An 18,122-nucleotide genomic window follows, 5' to 3' on the forward strand; every position below is an offset into this window, starting at 1 on the left:
TAAAATTGGTGCAATTTCGGACCACTTATTTTAACCTGCTATTTTTGGTTGAAGGTGAAAGGTGACCTATCGAAGAGCAGCAGCGAGCCCAGCGGTGACAGAGACCACTATAGCGTAGGAGAGCACAACTTCAAGACATGTTTTCCTTCCAAAACCCCACTACCAGGAGAAAAACATTGTTGAGTCCTGGGTACGACAGAAGATGGTGATGTATCTTGGCGGCGTAGGCAAGGGGGAGGAGGAGGATTTGGGATCTCAGCACGATGGGGGCGAGGGAGACAAGGCGGCAACAAAGGGTTGGATGAGGATAAATGTATGTGTTGCCGTTGGAAATGTGATCACCACCATTGTTGTGTTTCTTCTTGTAGGTAACAAGTCGATGACATCGTCGATGGCAACTCTAGCAACCATGGAGGAGATTATTTTTGGTAAAAGAAGATTCCTACATCGGTGCAACCATGGAGCTAGCTCGTGCCTCTCTCTTTTGCTTGGAATTAGTGTTTTTGAGGTGAAGATTTTGGGGGTCTGAGAAGAAGGGAAGGGTGATAGAAAAAAAGGAGACGAGGGACGAGGTGGGGGCGGTCACCTAAGCGCGCTAATAGGCACAACCTAATGGTGGTGGCGGCTTTGGTGGAAGGAAAAAGTGCAGGTTGGTGGCAGATTCAACGAGAAGGAAGGGGGTTGAAAGATAGAGGTGATGACTAACTAACTTACTATAGCATGTAAGATTTTAGTTTCCTAAGGTATCCCACTAGCCAGCCATAGTCGTGTCGTGAGACTAATCTCCTCGACGTTTAGAGATTACATTAAGTTGATGGACTTTTTTCAGCAAATTTTTCTCTATACACAACGCCTAAATATCGAACCCTAGACTAAATGCATCATGAAATTGATGCTTCAGAATTACACCCAATTTTACGTTTTTTTAAAAAGCACACCTATTTTTAGTTGTTTAATTTAGGTGAATCTATAGAATTTTTTATCTTCTATTTTTTTCTCCACACTTTAATAGCTTAATATAGTGTTGGTGGGCTAAAAAATTTCTAATTTTGCAAGTTACAATATTGGTGGGCCATAAAGTTAGTATTGACTAGGTAGGTTACAAGTTAAAGCCTAGAAAGAATCCCAAATATTAATTTGTTTGGTAGGTACGAAACAAGACAAATTTTGGTACAAGTAGTCGTTTGAGAATTCTCACCACTCTTCCCTTTCACCGTCTTCCATACACGATGAGGTCACACTCACAGCTGCACCTCACCGCTTTCGTGACGGTTCTTGTGACTGCTTGGTTTGCATGCAACCGCAGCTTTGAATCATCCGATAATGACTCAGCAGCATCCTTCGGGGCTACCGAGGTTTGGCAATACGAAGCTGTTCCGATTGAAAGCGGCGCCGTCGGACCAGAGAGCTTCGCCTTCGGTCCCGGCGGTGAAGGCCCTTACACCGGCGTTTCTGACGGCCAAATCATCAAGTGGCACCATCCCCAGAAACGGTGGCTTAGCTTCGCTGTCACTTCTTCAAACAGGTTAACACGTTCATCTTTTTTTCTTGATAAATGCAGTTTTCACAAACTCTTCATGTAAATTACACTTAGATTAATCATTATGTATTCATTCAATTGCACAAATCTCAACCACATAAACACCTCATTTTAGTATAAAATACCTGTAAAATTAGAGTTTTAAAAATACTCTGAATTGCTGAACAAGTTTCAACAGCTAGCATAGGTAACCGAATTCCTTAAACATTTAGTTGAGGTTTCGTTTCGTAAGTGGTGTATAATGTGACCTCTTGGTAATACCAAAAAAACATCTGGACTTTGATGAATGACTTAACCGCAGTGCACTCTCTGCATGCAGTTACTTTTTCAAGTACAGGAATAATCTGTTTCCTCGATCGTTTACTTTCTATATGTGATATATATCTGCATTTGAGTTGTACTGTTGGAGTGCAAAGGAGAATAGAGGATGAGTGAGATTAGCTTTTTCTGGTCCAAATCATTCCAGCCGCAGGAAGTAAGAAAAGGAAATGGTTGGTTGCAAGCGATTTGGGCAATTTTTAGATTTAGAAGCAAAACAGTTATACCAGTCCTTAATTTCCTTTGTTGGCATCCTTATGTTGATGGGGATTGTTAATTGGTTGAGAACACTTGGTTTGGTTTTTACTGCATGTTTAAAAATTGCTTCCCTCCCACTATGTGTTATTGTCGTTTTCTAATGAGTTTCCAAACATACAATTTAGACTTGAAAAGACGGTCATCGAGTTAAGGACTCAATACTTATAATCAGTGGCGGAACCAGAAATTTTAGGAAGTCTAGGCAAATTTTTAAACCGCAAATTCACACGCCACAATATATAAATAGTTATAAACCCAAATAAAAAAGACTCGTCATTTTACTAAAAAAAAAATATAGCTAATTTTGGTTCCATTTCATTAGACAATACAAGATAAAAAAAAGACACGTTCAAAAATACAATACAAGACAAGAAAAAACAAATATAATGAAATCAAATTAGTTTTAGATCATAGTTGGCAGTTGCCTCATGCTTTTAGTTTTAGAATCAAATTAAAAGCACTAAAAGACAGCACTAATAAATAAATACAATAAGATCAAATGATCAATAATGCACACATGTTTTTAACGGGGAAGAGAACCACCTCTACCTGCACCCACAGACCCACTCACAATAAAGAGCAATTAAAAGTAGTCACATTCCAATTTTCATAGCTAGTAGCCCACATTCCAATTCAAGTCTTGAGTCTCTCACCCATAAAGGCTATCCACATTCCAATAATTCAATCTCCAAAGGCTGATAGCTACATTTTTCCAATTCACTTCTCACTCTTCTCATTCCCAATTTCTCAATCTTATAAACAATTTTCCTTTTCTACTCTATCCATTCCCAACCCTTTTACTCTATGTCTCTATCCATTCCCAATTTCTCTCCACCTTCTACAGTTCTACTCTAGTCTCTATGTTTCTATCCATTCCAATTTCTCTCCACCTTCTACTCTATCCATTCGACTATTCCCAATTTCTGCCCCTGTTCTCAATTTAATCTCCAACTCACTCTATGTCTCTATGTCTCTACTATATCAATTCCGATTTCTCTCCACCTTCTACTACTCTATGTCTCTATCCAATTTCTGCCCCTGTTCTCAATTTAATTTCCACCGCTTCACTCCCTCTGTCCCTCACCTCACCCACCGTCCCACCGCTTCACCCACTCATGACTCACCCACGGTTCTCACTTCTCACCCACCCACCGCCTCACTCCCACACCTCAACCACAGCCACAACTTCAGCGACACACAAACACAACCCAACCCTCTTCCCTTACAAATCACAGATTCACAGAGTCAAAGATTTTTTACCTCTCAGAGAGAAAGAGAGCAAGCAATGAAGCAATCAATGGAGTGAAGAGCAGCAATCGATCAACAGAGTTTACAGAGCCATGAAGAGTGAAGAGCAGCAGCAATCATCGATGATTAGGGATTTAGGGTTCTTTTCCCCCTTTCTTTTTCTGAAGTGTACTAGTTTAGGATTAGGTCCTTGTATTTTTTCCTTCTTTCAGATTTTGCCTAATTTCACATTTTTTTAGGCCCAAAAACCTACCTGGTCCAAAGAATTTTTTTTTTTGGCGGAGCCCAGGCAAAGGCCCTAGCACGCCAGGTGGTAGTTCCGCCTCTGCTTATAATTGTCTTAATGTATAGCATTTCTGCTTAAAGAAGGTCTTTTGAGAAATGACTCTGATTTTAGAATCAATTATGTAAGAATTTCTAAATTAATACTTAGTTCCCTTAAAAGAGTTCTTTTTGTATAGTAACTTTTTATAGAATCATGTCAAAATGTAAAATTTTATAGAATACCAGTTATTGTATTACTCTAAGTATGTTTGTATAAGAGTTGAGTTGGATGTGAAAATCATTTCATCCAAATCTAACTCTTTTGTTCGGTTAAAAAAATAGTTTTTGTACATTAAAATGTGTGCTAATTTAGGTTGAAACTAGGGTTGTCCAGAAATGTTTGGCCCGACCGAAACCGACCGGCCCGCGACCAAAAACAGGCCCACTCGGTTCGGGAGGGTCAGATGGCGGGTTGAGGGAGGGAAAAAACCGGCTCCATATGAGTTGGATCGGTCGGTTACGGTTTGGAGCCCAGTCCGACTGAACCGACCGAACCTAATATAAAAAAAAAATTACAAACGGCCCAAGTGAAGCAATGGCCCAAAGACCCAAACCCAAAAATTTAACCCTAGCTCCTCTCTCTCTTCAGTCTTCACTTCTTCTTCTTCTCTCAACCCTAACTCCTCTTCTCTCGCCGCCACCACCCTTCTCCTCTTCTTCTTCTCTCCAAACCCTAACTCCTCGCCGCCGCCAGCCACCACCCTTCTCCAGTTTTTCTCATCCTCTGCTCCGCCACACCCTTCTCCTCATGACCTCATCCTTCTTGCCGCCACCACCCTTCTCCAGTTCTCTTCATCCTCAACGCCGCCACCACCCTTCTCCTCTTCTCTTCTCCTTTTCTTCTTCTCTCCAAACCCTAGCTCCTCACTGTTGCCACCACCCTTCTCCTCTTCTTCTTCTTCTCTCCAAACCCTAGCTCCTCACCACCGCCTCCACTCTTCTCCTCATGACCTGCGCCGACATCCTCTGTGCCGCCACCACCCTAGCCACTCCACCACTGCATTTGCATAGCTTCTTGCCTTCTTCTCTGGTCCGAGATAGCTTGTTCATCTTCATTTTGCCTCAATCGATTCTGATATCGCAAGATGAAGTGAACATGCTATTTCGCATGAGATAAGCAATTGAAAAATTGTTCTTGACTTCTTGGTAAGTTGGTAATGGTATATCCAGATCTGATCTATGTTGTTTTTGGTTAATTTTTTTGATGAAATTGAATGAAATTACTCAAATTAGGGTTCTTTGCTCTTCATCTTTCTATTCTCTGCAAAACCCGGTGGAACCGACCCGCCCCGCCCGTTACCCGACCAACCCGAAACCGATCCAAACCGACACATCTCATGGTCGGTTACGGGCCCAATTTTATATCATGCGGGTTCGGTCGGTGGAGCTTTTTGGGCCCGAAACCGACCGAACCCGATCGGTGGACAGGCCTAGTTGAAACTATTCGAAAGTATATAGAAACACTGGATGGGGAAGGGAAGACACACGGTTGGGTCAACTTGAATTGGTATATGGTTTTCCTCCTTTAATGGACCTGATCATCTGACATGCAATATATTGGTTCTATGTAAGCGAAATAAAGCCAGAAGTAACATCTGTTGCTGAAAGTGACGACAGAGTCATAAATACCTGGGCAAGCATCAAGTACCAACTCTGCAAGCTTCTCAGATACATTGGATTCAGTGGTTTTTTTTTCACCTGATTCAGTGTTGCTCTCGTTTTTACTCTATAGATAGTCACTAACCTTAATTGCATAATGCATATGCATATATTAATTTTTGGTACATAATAGCAAGCCAAATAAATTATTGAACTCAAATAGCCAAGTATAATTTGAATTGTTTTATATGGTCTGGATTGTTTTTTTTTTTTTTTTTTTGATAAAGTGGAGGGCCTAGGCCCAGGAAAACAGAAGGAAAGCTAGACTAGCCTGGGGACAGATGTCCCCATTACATCATCATTAAGCAGAGGAAACAAAAAAGGTGGGGCATCTTCACTATTGTTTTATATACAATAATGTCAGGGGATTCATATAGACTCACTATTGTTATGGATTGTTGTTATTGGACTTTTAGGGAATCAAATTTGAAAATATTAGACATTTCTGCAAAACATAGACGTTATCACGTTACCTTACCAATGGCATATCTTAATGTGATAGAAAGATGATAAGGTTGTTTAATGTTTTGGCAGAGATGACAAGTGTGGGGGACCATATGAAGAGCATCCCAAGAGAGAACACATCTGTGGCCGTCCACTTGGACTGTGCTTCAACATGCAATCTGGCGAGCTTTACGTTGCTGATGCTTACATGGGCCTTGTTGTTGTTGAGCCCAATGGGGGCACTGCTACAAAAATTACATCACATGTAGATGGTGAGCCCTTGGCATTCACAAACAGTTTGGATATTGATCAACGAACTGGAGTTGTTTACTTCACCAGCAGCAGTTCAAAATATGAAAGGAGGTAACATAACATCCACTCATTTTAAGCATCTTTTACAATCCTTAGTCCCAATTTGAGCCTCAAATATAGTGTAAATATAGTGTGTTTGGTTTCATGTTTGGAATCTTGAATTGATTCTCATTGATAAGAATTACTTTTAGGTGGTGAAATAGATGTTTGACAATCGATTGTGCCAAATTCACAATGGACATAAGCAATATTATTTTAGTCTTAAAATTAATTCTGCGGAAAAACTCAAGAGTAGTTTTTCTCAGTGGACATAACCAATTGTGAGATTTCATAACTAAATTTCAAATATCAAATCAATAACTTTTTTCCATAACATATCCTAATAGAACTCACTTTTTTTTTTTGAAAATGAAATGTATATTATTGAGAATGATGCCTGAGCCAAAATTGTGACCCAAGACTAGAGGAAGTACAAGATGTCCAAGAAACACCATTACAATAGCAAAGGTGCAACAGAACTCACTTTTATCATCATCAACTTTGCCAAAATCAAATTCTATCCAAAATCAATAAAATTGTAGTTACAATGTTTCAAGACCGATCCTGTAGACAAATTTAAAAGCATTACTATTTTGTTTGAAGACGTTGTTACAGAGAATTCCTAAGCTGCACTTTCAGCTTCTACAGCAGTGAAATAACAAGTGTATAAAAGTTTTGATCAATTTAATTTTTTTATAAATGTAAGCTATTTAATATTAGAATTAAGACACAAACAACTGCAAAGAATATGATTGTAGATGTTCTACATTGTGTTACAAAGGTAAGTGTGAAAAGCCACAAGGCATCATGGTAACTTTTTAAGAAAGAAAATGTGATTGAATGTGATAAGGGATAAAACCAAACATAACCTTAATCATATTTATTTGTTCAATTTGTGCTCTGTACCAAACAGTGTTTGCCCAATCTTGATCATTACATGAACATTCAAACGACTGTGCATTAGTTATTATCCATGTGCGACCTATTATAATGCAAATGTGCACATGAGCATGAGAGCAAATAACTTTATTCTGCTTTTCAATATCAGAATCACTTTTTTCCATGTTAAAGGGAATTTTCAATCAAGGACCTCTTGAATTTTACATAAAAAATGGGTCAAAGCAACTGATTCCAATATTCTTTTTCTTTTTCTTTTGGTCTTCCATGATCATCAAGATTGATGCATTTATTTCCGATATACAATAATGTCTGTCACCTGAAAATGCAGGAACTACGTGTCTCTGATCCTAAGCGGAGAGAAAACAGGGAAGTTAATGAAATATGAACCACAAAGCCAACAAGTTAGTGTTCTTCTAAGCAATCTCACATTTGCAAATGGGGTAGCACTCAGCAAAGATGGTGACTACATTCTAATAGTAGAAACCACCAACTGCAGAGTACTTAAGTATTGGCTTGAAACACCAAAAGCAGGAACATTAGAAGTCTTTGCTGATCTACCAGGTTTCCCAGACAACATAAAAAGAAGTCTAAGAGGGGGATTTTGGGTGGGAATTTACTCAAGAAGGGAAAAACTTATACAATGGATTCTATCTTATCCATGGGTTGGGAAAGCTCTGCTATGGCTTCCTTTGGACATCACAAAAGCTTATTCTTATTTGGCTAAGGTGAAAGGGAGTACTGGATTGGCAATTAGGCTCAGTGAGCAGGGTGATGTTTTGGAAATTTTTGAAGATAGAAGTAGGAATAGAGGGAGGTCTATTAGTGAAGTGGAGGAAAGAGATGGAGTGTTGTGGGTGGGATCCATAAATGGGCCCTTTGCTGCTAAGTATAAAACTGTTGCAAGTGTTGTGGATCACGATCCTCTTGGGTGAAAATTTTCTCATGTTTGCTCATGTTGAAATTTGTGTTTATCTCTCTCTTCATATATATTGAATATGTGTGAGACTAAAACGCATTAAATATTTATAAAAAGAGAAATAAACATAGTGTATATTATCACATGACATAAGATATCATAGTTCAGACGGTCGCACAAAGGTAAGGTAAAAGGATTTAAGACACTTTTCAATAGTTGACAACTACACTAATAGATGATAACCAATGAGTGTGGAAACTATAATTAATAAATAATAGCCAATGAGTGCGGGTTAAACATGGCTTTTGATCCCCTTGGTTGAATGTTTAGAAGTCGCACTTTTATAGAGAGTTTTTGCCTTCACCACACTCGAATTGAAATTATGAAAGGAACACTTTGTGACGTTCGTCAGGTATTGGGATGCCTCATTCTTTTAATTTTAGGGTATTGTGACGCTCGTTAGGTATTTTGATGCTTAGTTCCATCATTAAGTATTATGATTCATTGACATTTGTTTCTATATACTCTTCATTTTTTGTCTTGGATTAAAATCATGTGCCTTTTCAGATTTGCTTGACATTTTTCATTAAAAGGTCAAGCAAATGGAGGCTATTATCAACACCTAATTTTATTCGGCTTTTTACTTTGTTTTTAGTTTTATTCACCTTTTATTTTTCTCTTTATTATTAAAAATCCCAAAAAAATTACAAAGAATGCAAAAAGAAGAAAAGGCCCAGTGGCCAAAACAAACAAAAAAGGGAGAAAGAAGACCCAAGAGAGGAAGAAGCTAGGAGCTTCTAGAGGGTGCACATGTGGCCGGATAAGAACGGAAAGGCAGGGGCAAAGTAGTAATTTCGACCAAGGTGAGTGCAAAATAGTAAATTTGACCCTAGGAAACCCTAGCCCTATTTAAGCTACATTTGTGCCAAAGAATTGGAAAAATGAGAGGAGCCGGCCCTAAAAAATCATCATGTTTCTCCTTCCCATCCCAAAACCCCAAGCACCACTCATTCTCCACTCCTTTTCTTTCCAGATAACGTCACTGTCGCTGCCTTTCTTTGTTCGAGATCGCGCTTCCTTTGCCTCTTGCAACCTTGCATCGTCACCATCACATTCTCCTTTTTGGGTTCCAACATTACCTTCGTTCGATCTCTATGATTCTAGTACCACTGCCGCTTATTCTCGTCATGATCTTGGTTGGGAAAAGCCCCCACAAGAACTTCTACTAGTATATTCTCCTAGAATTAATCCTTCTTCCAAAATTTACCGCATATCCAGTTACATGCACTAAACTTAACCTTCTGATGATGGTAATAATAAACTCCAAATCTGAACTTACCGTATAAGCTAGAGATCTGTTTGTTGAAAACATTCAGGTAAATGTGATAAAAGTTTCTCTTACTGTGCATTAAATTTTACATCAAACCTTGTTGTTGTAGTTGTTTATGGTGTCTGACTTGGTTTAAAAATGGGTACAAAGTGTCTATTGCTTTTCTTTCTCTTATGCATCACAATGGCTAATTTAGTTCCATTTATTCTCATACATGGTGGTTGCATTTTCCTTATTCTCCCTCGTTGTCTCAATTCCATCACGATGTCGCGTGTTTTATAATATAGTCACTTCCGAAATTTTTCTTTTTTTTTTCTCAAATATAAAACTCATTTTTCTTCTTTTTCTTGTTTTATAAATTATTTTTTTAAACAACTTGGTACACGTGATTAAAGCTTCCTTGTAGTTTAATTTCCATTGAACCTTTTGATGCTATATAAACTCTGAAGTTTAAAAACAAACACTAGAAACACTACTCTACTATATTGTTGTTCCTAGTCACAAATACATTGAAAATGGTTAACTCCAAGGTGCTTATGATGTTTTTCTTTCTCTCATTCATCACGATGACTCATTCTATTCCCTTCATTCTCATACACGGTGGGTGATATTTTCTTTCCTCCCCTCATTGTTTCAATTCTTTTTCTTTTTGCTCAAATTAATCATTGACTTCTTGTTTGATCAACTCAAAGTATATTCTTTTTTTTCTAAAGTATAAAACACTTTATTCACTATTCATGATTTAATTCTTCTTATTTATGTTTGTATTAGTGATATTTGCATTTTGTGAACTTAAGGTTCTATCTTTCTCCAATTTCTTTTTGGTTTACAAGATCAAATATGGGTTGCCTTGAGGGCTATATCCTCTTCCAAGAAGAATTATGCCATTTGCTTTTGTTTGTTAATAGAATTTCATGTTCTGAATGTCTAATAACGCACTGCGACTTGTAAATTGAGTATAATTCATCCCGAGGATACACTCATTTTGTTTGCATCATGCATAGCGATAATATACATGCTTGAGCTTTTAGTTGATTAGTCTAGTTCCCCAAGATAATGATTGTTTGTCGTTGCTAACTTTCTTGATATTTTTTACACTCATTTGATTGTTACTTCTTGTTTGGTTATATTAACATGGTATATCTGTAGGTAGATTGAGAATGGAAGATTGAATTCTTGTATCACATCCTTATTAAAGCACAATAGGGAATTGGTCTAAGAATTCAATATTCCATTTCCAATTTCTCTATAGATAGACCAAGTAAATATAACCAAGCAGAAAATAACAATCAAATGAGTATAATAAATATCAAGAAATTTAGCAACGACATACACGCATTATCCTGGGGAACTAGACCAATCAATTGAAAGCTCAAGCATATTTCTGAATACTCGAATCCTGTAGTTAATTCCGACACCTAACACAAAGTTTAAAAAATAAAATGAGTGTATTATGGCTATGCATGAATCAAACAAAATAAATGTATCTGCGGGATGAATTATAGGCAATTTATAAGCCTCATTGTGTTTTTGGACATTCAAATCATGAAATTCTATTAACAAACAAAAGCAAATGACTTAATTCTTCTTCTCTGAGGAAACAACCCTCAAGGAAACTTATCTTTCACTACAACAAAAAGGATTTTTGCCGGCAATAAATACTGCCTTTAGCGGCAATAAAAATGGCCGTAATTGCGTTTATCGGCAAACGCTACTTCGCCGGTGCATCGGGGGTCGGCAAAGGCTTTGCCGGCGCTTATACCGGGCGCCAGTAAAGATGGAAAAAACGGTCGGCAAAAGCCGTCATCGTTTAGCGGCCATAATTAGCGGCGTTTACTATTGCCGCTACATGTCATCGTTTGCATTGGCTTTGTTTAACCAATTTTGGCGGTTTCAAACCGCCAGAAATTGGTTTCATAGCTGCCAAAAAATAGAACTTGCAACTCGAATACCTACTTGCATAAAATTTACACGAGCACTGATGCTCTTACCACTCAATTCATACCTTGTATAGTTTCAGAACTAGAGTAGCAGAAAACCATGGAAGTATAAACACTAAAACTACTATACAAATCAGATTTTAAACTTCATCATTTAACAACACCAAACAAGCTAGGAAACATAAATGCTAAACAGCGGCAAAACATCACAGTTTTACAATTTAAAAGTCAGTCCATGAAGATGTCATACTCACAGTTAATATCCATCATGATCATGTCATTATAAGTTTATAACATATGGAAACTGAATTAACAGCAATCATTTTACAATAAATATGATCCTGAAAACATACCTTAACCTTTACGTCCCTAAGAAGTGAGAAACAACAAGATTATCTGAAAACAAATTATGACAAACAGGTAAAGGAAACCCAATGTGGCAAACAAGGTGATAAAGTATAAGATTAAAATGAACTTTTTCAACAAAAAAGAAGTGAAAATTTGAACCTGAAACCTTGAGGAACTCAGGTCCCTTATGCTCCCTTTTGGAGAGGTCAACATGCACTGCTTCAAACTCAATTTCCTTCTCAATCATACACATAACCACATCTCTTGGAGCAGCATAGGCAAATAACCTGTATTGTCCTTGTCAAATACAAGGTAATCAAGTACTTCCCTTTTGAGCTGTGTGACAGAATCTTAAGCAATAGAATTTAGTAGGATGATGCTATTCACCAATTCAAATTGACTATTTTTAGATATCTTCAGACCCAAAATTTGACACATAGGCCACTTACCTTAGACAATACTTTTTTTCTAGAATTCAATAACAACATAAACATCAAGGAACAAAGCACCACATTTAGGGGGAGGGGGCTAAACTAAAGAATCCTTGTTGAACTGATTGAAAGATAATGTGAACTTAAAGTTAAATATAAAAATCAAAATGCATATCTTCAACTTTAACTCTAAAAATCATTATAGCATTCAACAAGCCAAAAAATGAGGTCCAAAACCTACCAAAAGAGAAAGGATAGCATGAGTTGCAATGCTTTAACCAACAAAATAAAGCACTTATGAAACAAATTAACAAAATTATCTCATATTAAAAAGCTTTTAATTAACTTTACATATTTTATCTAAAATTAATTCTCCATAAAGGTCCATAAGATTAGACAACTAACCTGCAACTAATATAAAGAGAATCACCCTACAAGACCACAAGTATGCAGTGACCTCATTAAGGACCTACATAACAAGAGTATGTAGTTAGAACTTAGAAAAGTGACTAGAAAATATATGATGTAGCATCACAGGGCCCTCACAAACTTGCAGCCAACCACAAATTTCCCTCTGAAAGTATCCTGCCAAAGTTAAAGGTTTAACTTGCAGCTAACCACATAGCAGTTATAATTAGGAGAACAATTAGTGGTAGGAAAGCGGTTACATTAGCATTTTTATCTTCCCAACAGCCTTCATTTCTTTCATTGAACTCGTTAGTCTTAATATCTGTTAAAGTCAGTATGTAAAGTTCAGTATACCACTCTTGCAAAAGATTTTTAGAACACAAAGACTATATCAAAAGTGCAGTTCATTTAATGAAATATTAAGCATACATACCTCCACTTAAATAAACTGAAGGTTCAACACTTTACTTAAATCCATCACATACAGCCTTTGCAAGGGGGTAAGTACTGTCTTGATGCTCAGTTGCATATTTATAGAAGTCCTTAGCCAACTTTCTTACTGAAGTACATAAACATAAAACATCAATTATCAGCCCTGAGGCACAAACCAAATTAATAGCATAGGAAATAGTCAAAAAGCAAAGTCACCTATCTTCATCTGCTAAGAACTAACAGCAACGATACTTCAATACCGTGAACAATATGCCGCTGAAAATGATATAAACATCACCATGGTTAAACTTGAGCAAACAAAAAACTCTCTGAACTTATTAAAGGTCAGTCACCAGATAATAAATGCAATGGACTGATTACACTAATAGACCTTAGTCGTCTTTGTAGAAGTGTATAACTTTTGTAGTTGCTGGTGACATTCAATTTCAAATTCATCAATCATCAATCATCAATCAAGAACTGTTCATTGCTAAGTTGGCCTAACTGTCTAGTATAACATGCAAAAGAATATAATCATGGCAGGAGACAAAAATTCAAGAAACTGAAACTATGAAACAACTATAAATATACAGGAGCAATTTTAACCTAAATGGTAAGTATACTAGCATAGAAAGCACCCCCAATTGCAAGAAATCCACAAAAAGAAGGTTCCATCTGAGAGAGAAGTTGAAGGTAGCTAGGGAATTAGAAGAATAGGAATAATCATCAATGAAAGTTGAAGGTAGCTCCATAAGCTTCACTTCATGTGGTTTAGAATTCTCTTCTTCACATAATCCATCACTTTCTGCATCCTCTCATAAGAATCACGTTCCTATTCAGATTTTAAGCTCAAATTAACCCAAACAAAAATCCCTAAAATCGCAAATACACCAAACTGTGCAGAAAATTTCAAATCGATGAAACTGTGACTGCAACCTTATTCAAACAGAATGCAATTTGAAAGGTAAATTATAGATTATAGATCAAAGAGAAAAAGAAAGTGTGTAGAAATGGAAACTTACCATTGGAGATCTTGAAAGATCTGGAGCAAACAGAGATCCAGAGCAGGAGAGTGAGCACGACTGAACGAGAATGGAGAGCTAAGTATGCGAATTGGCTCTGTTCCAATTGGCTTCGCCATCTGCTTGTTCTGAACCTCAACGTCCTCTTCACTCCACTCCTTCTGGCTCCTCATTCGCCACGGCTGCAACGTCGTCCCCTCGGTTTTGCTGTGCTCGAATTTCGCACACATCGGCGACGGTGACAGGGAAACGGTGAGTTCCTCCGATATGCGAGGACTGGACCACCGCTACAGGGGAGGCTTCAGATCACATCGGCAGTGGGGGCAAGGGGACTATGTGGCCGCCGCCGAATCAGACGTTGCAGGCGACGGAGAACCAGAAGATGAGAGATTTGAAGCTAGGGTTCCGATGGGGAAGAAGAGAGCGAGGAGGTCGAAGAGGAAGAGGGAACAAAGACTTTCTGGTGAATTTTTGTCTTTTTTCACCAATTGCCACTATACGTAACTTATTAATGGCAAATTCATAATACGTAGAAAAAGTGTATTTTTTTTACATAAAATGCCGGCAATAGGGCTTTTGCCACTACAAGATTGTCGCTAAATGTAATTTTTGTTGTAGTGTTTGATCTTGCAAACTATTTGGAATATTGAAATCATACCAAAAACTACAAATTTTTTGGAACGGAGGGAGTAACTTGAGGACGTGAGAATGTGTTCCCCATTTAAAAAAATAAAATAAAGTTTTTTTTTTAGATAAGCCAGACATTGCATTAAAATAGAAGTACAAGTGGTACTTCAATCCCAATACAAAAGAACCAAAACAAGGAAAAAACTAAGATACTAGAAGTACAAAAAACCCAACAGCAAAAGAAGACAAAAACGAGACTAAAATACCAGCCACGAAATACAGCAGGCAAAGCAGAACACAACAACACAAAATACAGCAACCTCCTCTTAACAATTAAACCGATTGAAGACACATGAGAGGTTGTGAAGTCCACTCAAAGAATGAATTATCAAACCCTCTAAGCTTCGACTTTACCCAGCTCCAAGTTCGCCACTTGACCAGCTCAAAAATAGAGTAAACATCCATCTCCCTGCTCCTAAAAACAACTTCATTCCACCATAATCATAAGCTCCAAACCACTGACAACCAAATGGAGTAGGCCACCCGTTGCTGGACTCTATTCCACCCAAAAGAAAATTGAAGAAGATGGGCACGTGAATCTCTGGGAAGCACAGTTGACACACCGAGCCAAGCATAACATAAGTCCCAAACTTGCATTGCAACCGAGCAAGTAAACAACAGATGTGAAGCCGTCTCAATCTCCCTCGTGCAAAAGCTACAAATCAATTCCTCCTCAGCATGTAAGATTCCCCTCTTCCGCAAATTGTCTTTACTAGGAATTCTTCCCAACACCAATCTCCAATAGAAAGCTTTGACATTTGAAGGAACATAGGAATGCCCAATAAGATCAAAAATTGGATCAGCACTAAAACCTTCAGGGACCTGCAAAAACAAATAAAAACTGTTAACCGAAAAAACTCCATCTTGGCTTGGAAGCCACCTCCAAACGTCATGGACTCCTTCCACTAGATGACAGCGGTTAATATCCTCCAACATAGCATGTAGCCATCCCAATTCCCTCCCCAACAGGCCTCTTCGCCACCCCAAATCCCACTGCCAAACACCACCCACCCAAACACCACAAGCCTGGACCATTGCATGCTTGAGCTTCGACAAATTATAAAGGCGAGGATACTTGGCAGCTAAGCACACCCCTGAGTCAACCCAATAATCATGCCAGAATTTCGTGACATTTCCCTCCCGGATAAACTTCTGAACCCCAAGCTCAAACCAATCACCATTCGCATCACAAGACGACGCCTTGACATCACGCCACCACGGCGACTCCCCAATAGGATTTAAACCAGAATACTTGGCAGTAATCACTTGACACCACAAGCAATCTGGCTCCACCAGATATCTCCACTTCCACTTGCCTAACAAAGACTTATTAAACAACATCAAATCTTTAATCCCGAGTCCTCCAGCCTCCTTTGGTTTGCACACATCCGCCCAACTAACCCAAGCCACCTTTCGCGCCCCCTCCTCCCCACCCCAAAGGAAATCCCTCATAATACTAACACAAGTCCTCTCCACACCCACTGGGATCCTAAAGAAAGTCAGAAAAAACAGAGGAAGCGCTGTTAGAACACTCTGAATCAAACAGATACGCCCCCCAAATGAAATGGATTTCGCCTTCCAGACCGCAAGCTTTGACTTAAGCTTCTGAATAACCGGATCCCAAGTGCACTTCAAGCGATGATTTCCCCCCACCGGAATACCCAAATAAATAAACGGAATCCTCATCTCCTTACAATGAAGAAGAGAAGCAAACATGAGAGAGTCATTGTGCTCCACTGCAATGGTGGCCAATTTGCTCTTTGTGAAATTTACTTTCAAACCAGAAACCAACTCAAAACAACGCAAGACACTTTTGAGAACAATTATATTTTGCAAGCAAGCCTCTCCCAAAAAATAGTATCATCAGCAAATTGAAGAAGAGAAACATCCACAGCTCCCTCCCTACCCACTTTGCAACCTACAAACTTCTGCAACCTCACAGCATTCAAAAACAAGCCATTCAAACCTTCCACTACAATTAAAAAGATGAAAGGTGCAAGAGGATCTCCCTGTCTAAGGCCCTTTTCCATTTTAAATTCATCGCAAGGACTCCCGTTCACCAAAACTGAAACTGAAGCAGACTGTAAACAATTTTTAATCCACCCAATCCACTGCTCATGAAACCCCAATCTCCGCATCATATAATACAGGAAATCCCACTCCACAGAATCATTAGCCTTCTCATAATCTACCTTGAAAATTACCGTCGGTTTTTTGAGAATCTTCGCTTCATGGACAGCTTCATTAACAACCACCACACTATCCAGCATATTCCTCCCCCCCCCAAGAAAAGCAAACTGACGACTATCAATTATCTTTCCAAGCACCAGTTTAAGTCTGCCTGCAAGCAACTTAGACACCACTTTGTAAATACAACCAATCAGAGAAATGGGACGAAACTCACTCAAAGCTTGTGGAGACTTGACCTTGGGAATTAAAGCAATAAAAGAGGCATTGCTTCCCCTAGGCTAAGTTCCGCTCTCCCAAAAACCTTTCACAGCTGTCACAAAATCATCCTTCAAAACTGCCCAAAATTCTTGAATAAATTTGAAATTAAACCCATCAGGACCTGGGCTTTTGTCACCACCACAATCCCATACTGCAACTTTAATTTCTTCATCATCAAAGGGTGCAATCAGAACTGAATTATCCTTATCGGACAAAGAACGAAACTGAACACCGTCCAACCTGGGTCTTAACCACCAAGCAGACTTAAACTTATTTTCAAAGAAATGATGCACCTCCGCCTTGACCTTGGTTGGATCCTTCTCCCAAGAGCCATCCACCACTAAGCCAATAATTGAGTTAGCTCGCCTCTTCCAGTTAATTGTTGAATGAAAGAATTTGGTATTTTGATCTCCTTCCGCAATCCATCTCGACCTTGCCTTCTGACACAACAAAGACTCATGGAATTTCAAAGTATTCCAAAATTCACTGAGCAGATTTTTCCTCTCAGCCACCTCCTGAACGGACAACCCCTCCCTTTCCTCTTTCAAATCCAACTCATTCATTTTGCTAACAGCAACATCCCTCTTCTGTTTTAAATCCCCGAACACCTCCCTAAACCACTTCTTTAAAGAGCCCTTTAGCTGATTTAATTTTTCTTTCAGCACAAACATACCCCGCCCATTAACAGCAATCTCCTTCCATGAAGACAACACAAAACCAGTCAATCTAGGGTCTTGAAACCAGCAATTGAGAGTCCGAAAAGGCTTCGGCCCCCAATCATGGAAGGTACGTTGCAAAAGAAGCGGGCAATGATCAGACACATCTCTATTCAACACCAACTGGGAACAATTAGGCCACCTGTCCAACCAGTTTGCAGAAACCAAGAACCTATCTAACCTGCTTTTAGCTTGGTTATTAGGTCTATGCCAAGTAAATTTCCTACCTGCCAGGGGAATATCACAAACCTCCATAGAATTAATGAAATAATTGAAATCATCCATCTCCCGCCTGTGTATTCCCAAATCCCCCGAACGACCACGCCTCTCCCCCACATACCGAACAACGTTGAAATCGCCAGCCACACACCACACATCCACCGAACACGTCTGACGCCAGGA

General features: G+C 38.7%; 1 protein-coding gene and 1 long non-coding RNA gene across 8 annotated transcripts; one reads left to right on the plus strand and one right to left on the minus strand.

Moving 5' to 3' along the window:
- Window positions 1–319: 319 nt before the first annotated feature.
- LOC130730108 (protein STRICTOSIDINE SYNTHASE-LIKE 2-like) lies at window positions 320–7,993 on the plus strand. The gene is made up of 3 exons (XM_057582015.1): window positions 320–1,525; window positions 5,882–6,154; window positions 7,371–7,993. Exons 1-3 carry the CDS (start codon window positions 1,230–1,232, stop codon window positions 7,972–7,974), a joined length of 1,173 nt encoding a protein of 390 aa, XP_057437998.1. The 5' UTR covers window positions 320–1,229; the 3' UTR covers window positions 7,975–7,993.
- LOC130730109 (uncharacterized) lies at window positions 5,895–15,242 on the minus strand. Of its 7 annotated transcripts, none has more exons than XR_009016244.1 (5): window positions 13,870–15,242; window positions 13,064–13,123; window positions 11,736–12,974; window positions 11,582–11,624; window positions 5,895–6,033 (listed from the first exon to the last, which is right to left on the minus strand). It is a non-coding gene; the product is annotated as an uncharacterized LOC130730109 (long non-coding RNA). The 7 variants fall into 7 exon arrangements; XR_009016243.1 differs by lacking the exon at window positions 5,895–6,033 and adding an exon at window positions 6,148–6,706; XR_009016242.1 differs by lacking the exon at window positions 5,895–6,033 and having other exon boundaries at window positions 11,402–11,624; window positions 11,736–12,737; window positions 12,849–12,974.
- Window positions 15,243–18,122: the final 2,880 nt, after the last annotated feature.

Source organism: Lotus japonicus, chromosome 1 (genome assembly GCF_012489685.1).
Source record: "Lotus japonicus ecotype B-129 chromosome 1, LjGifu_v1.2".
Classification (NCBI taxonomy): domain Eukaryota; kingdom Viridiplantae; phylum Streptophyta; class Magnoliopsida; order Fabales; family Fabaceae; genus Lotus; species Lotus japonicus.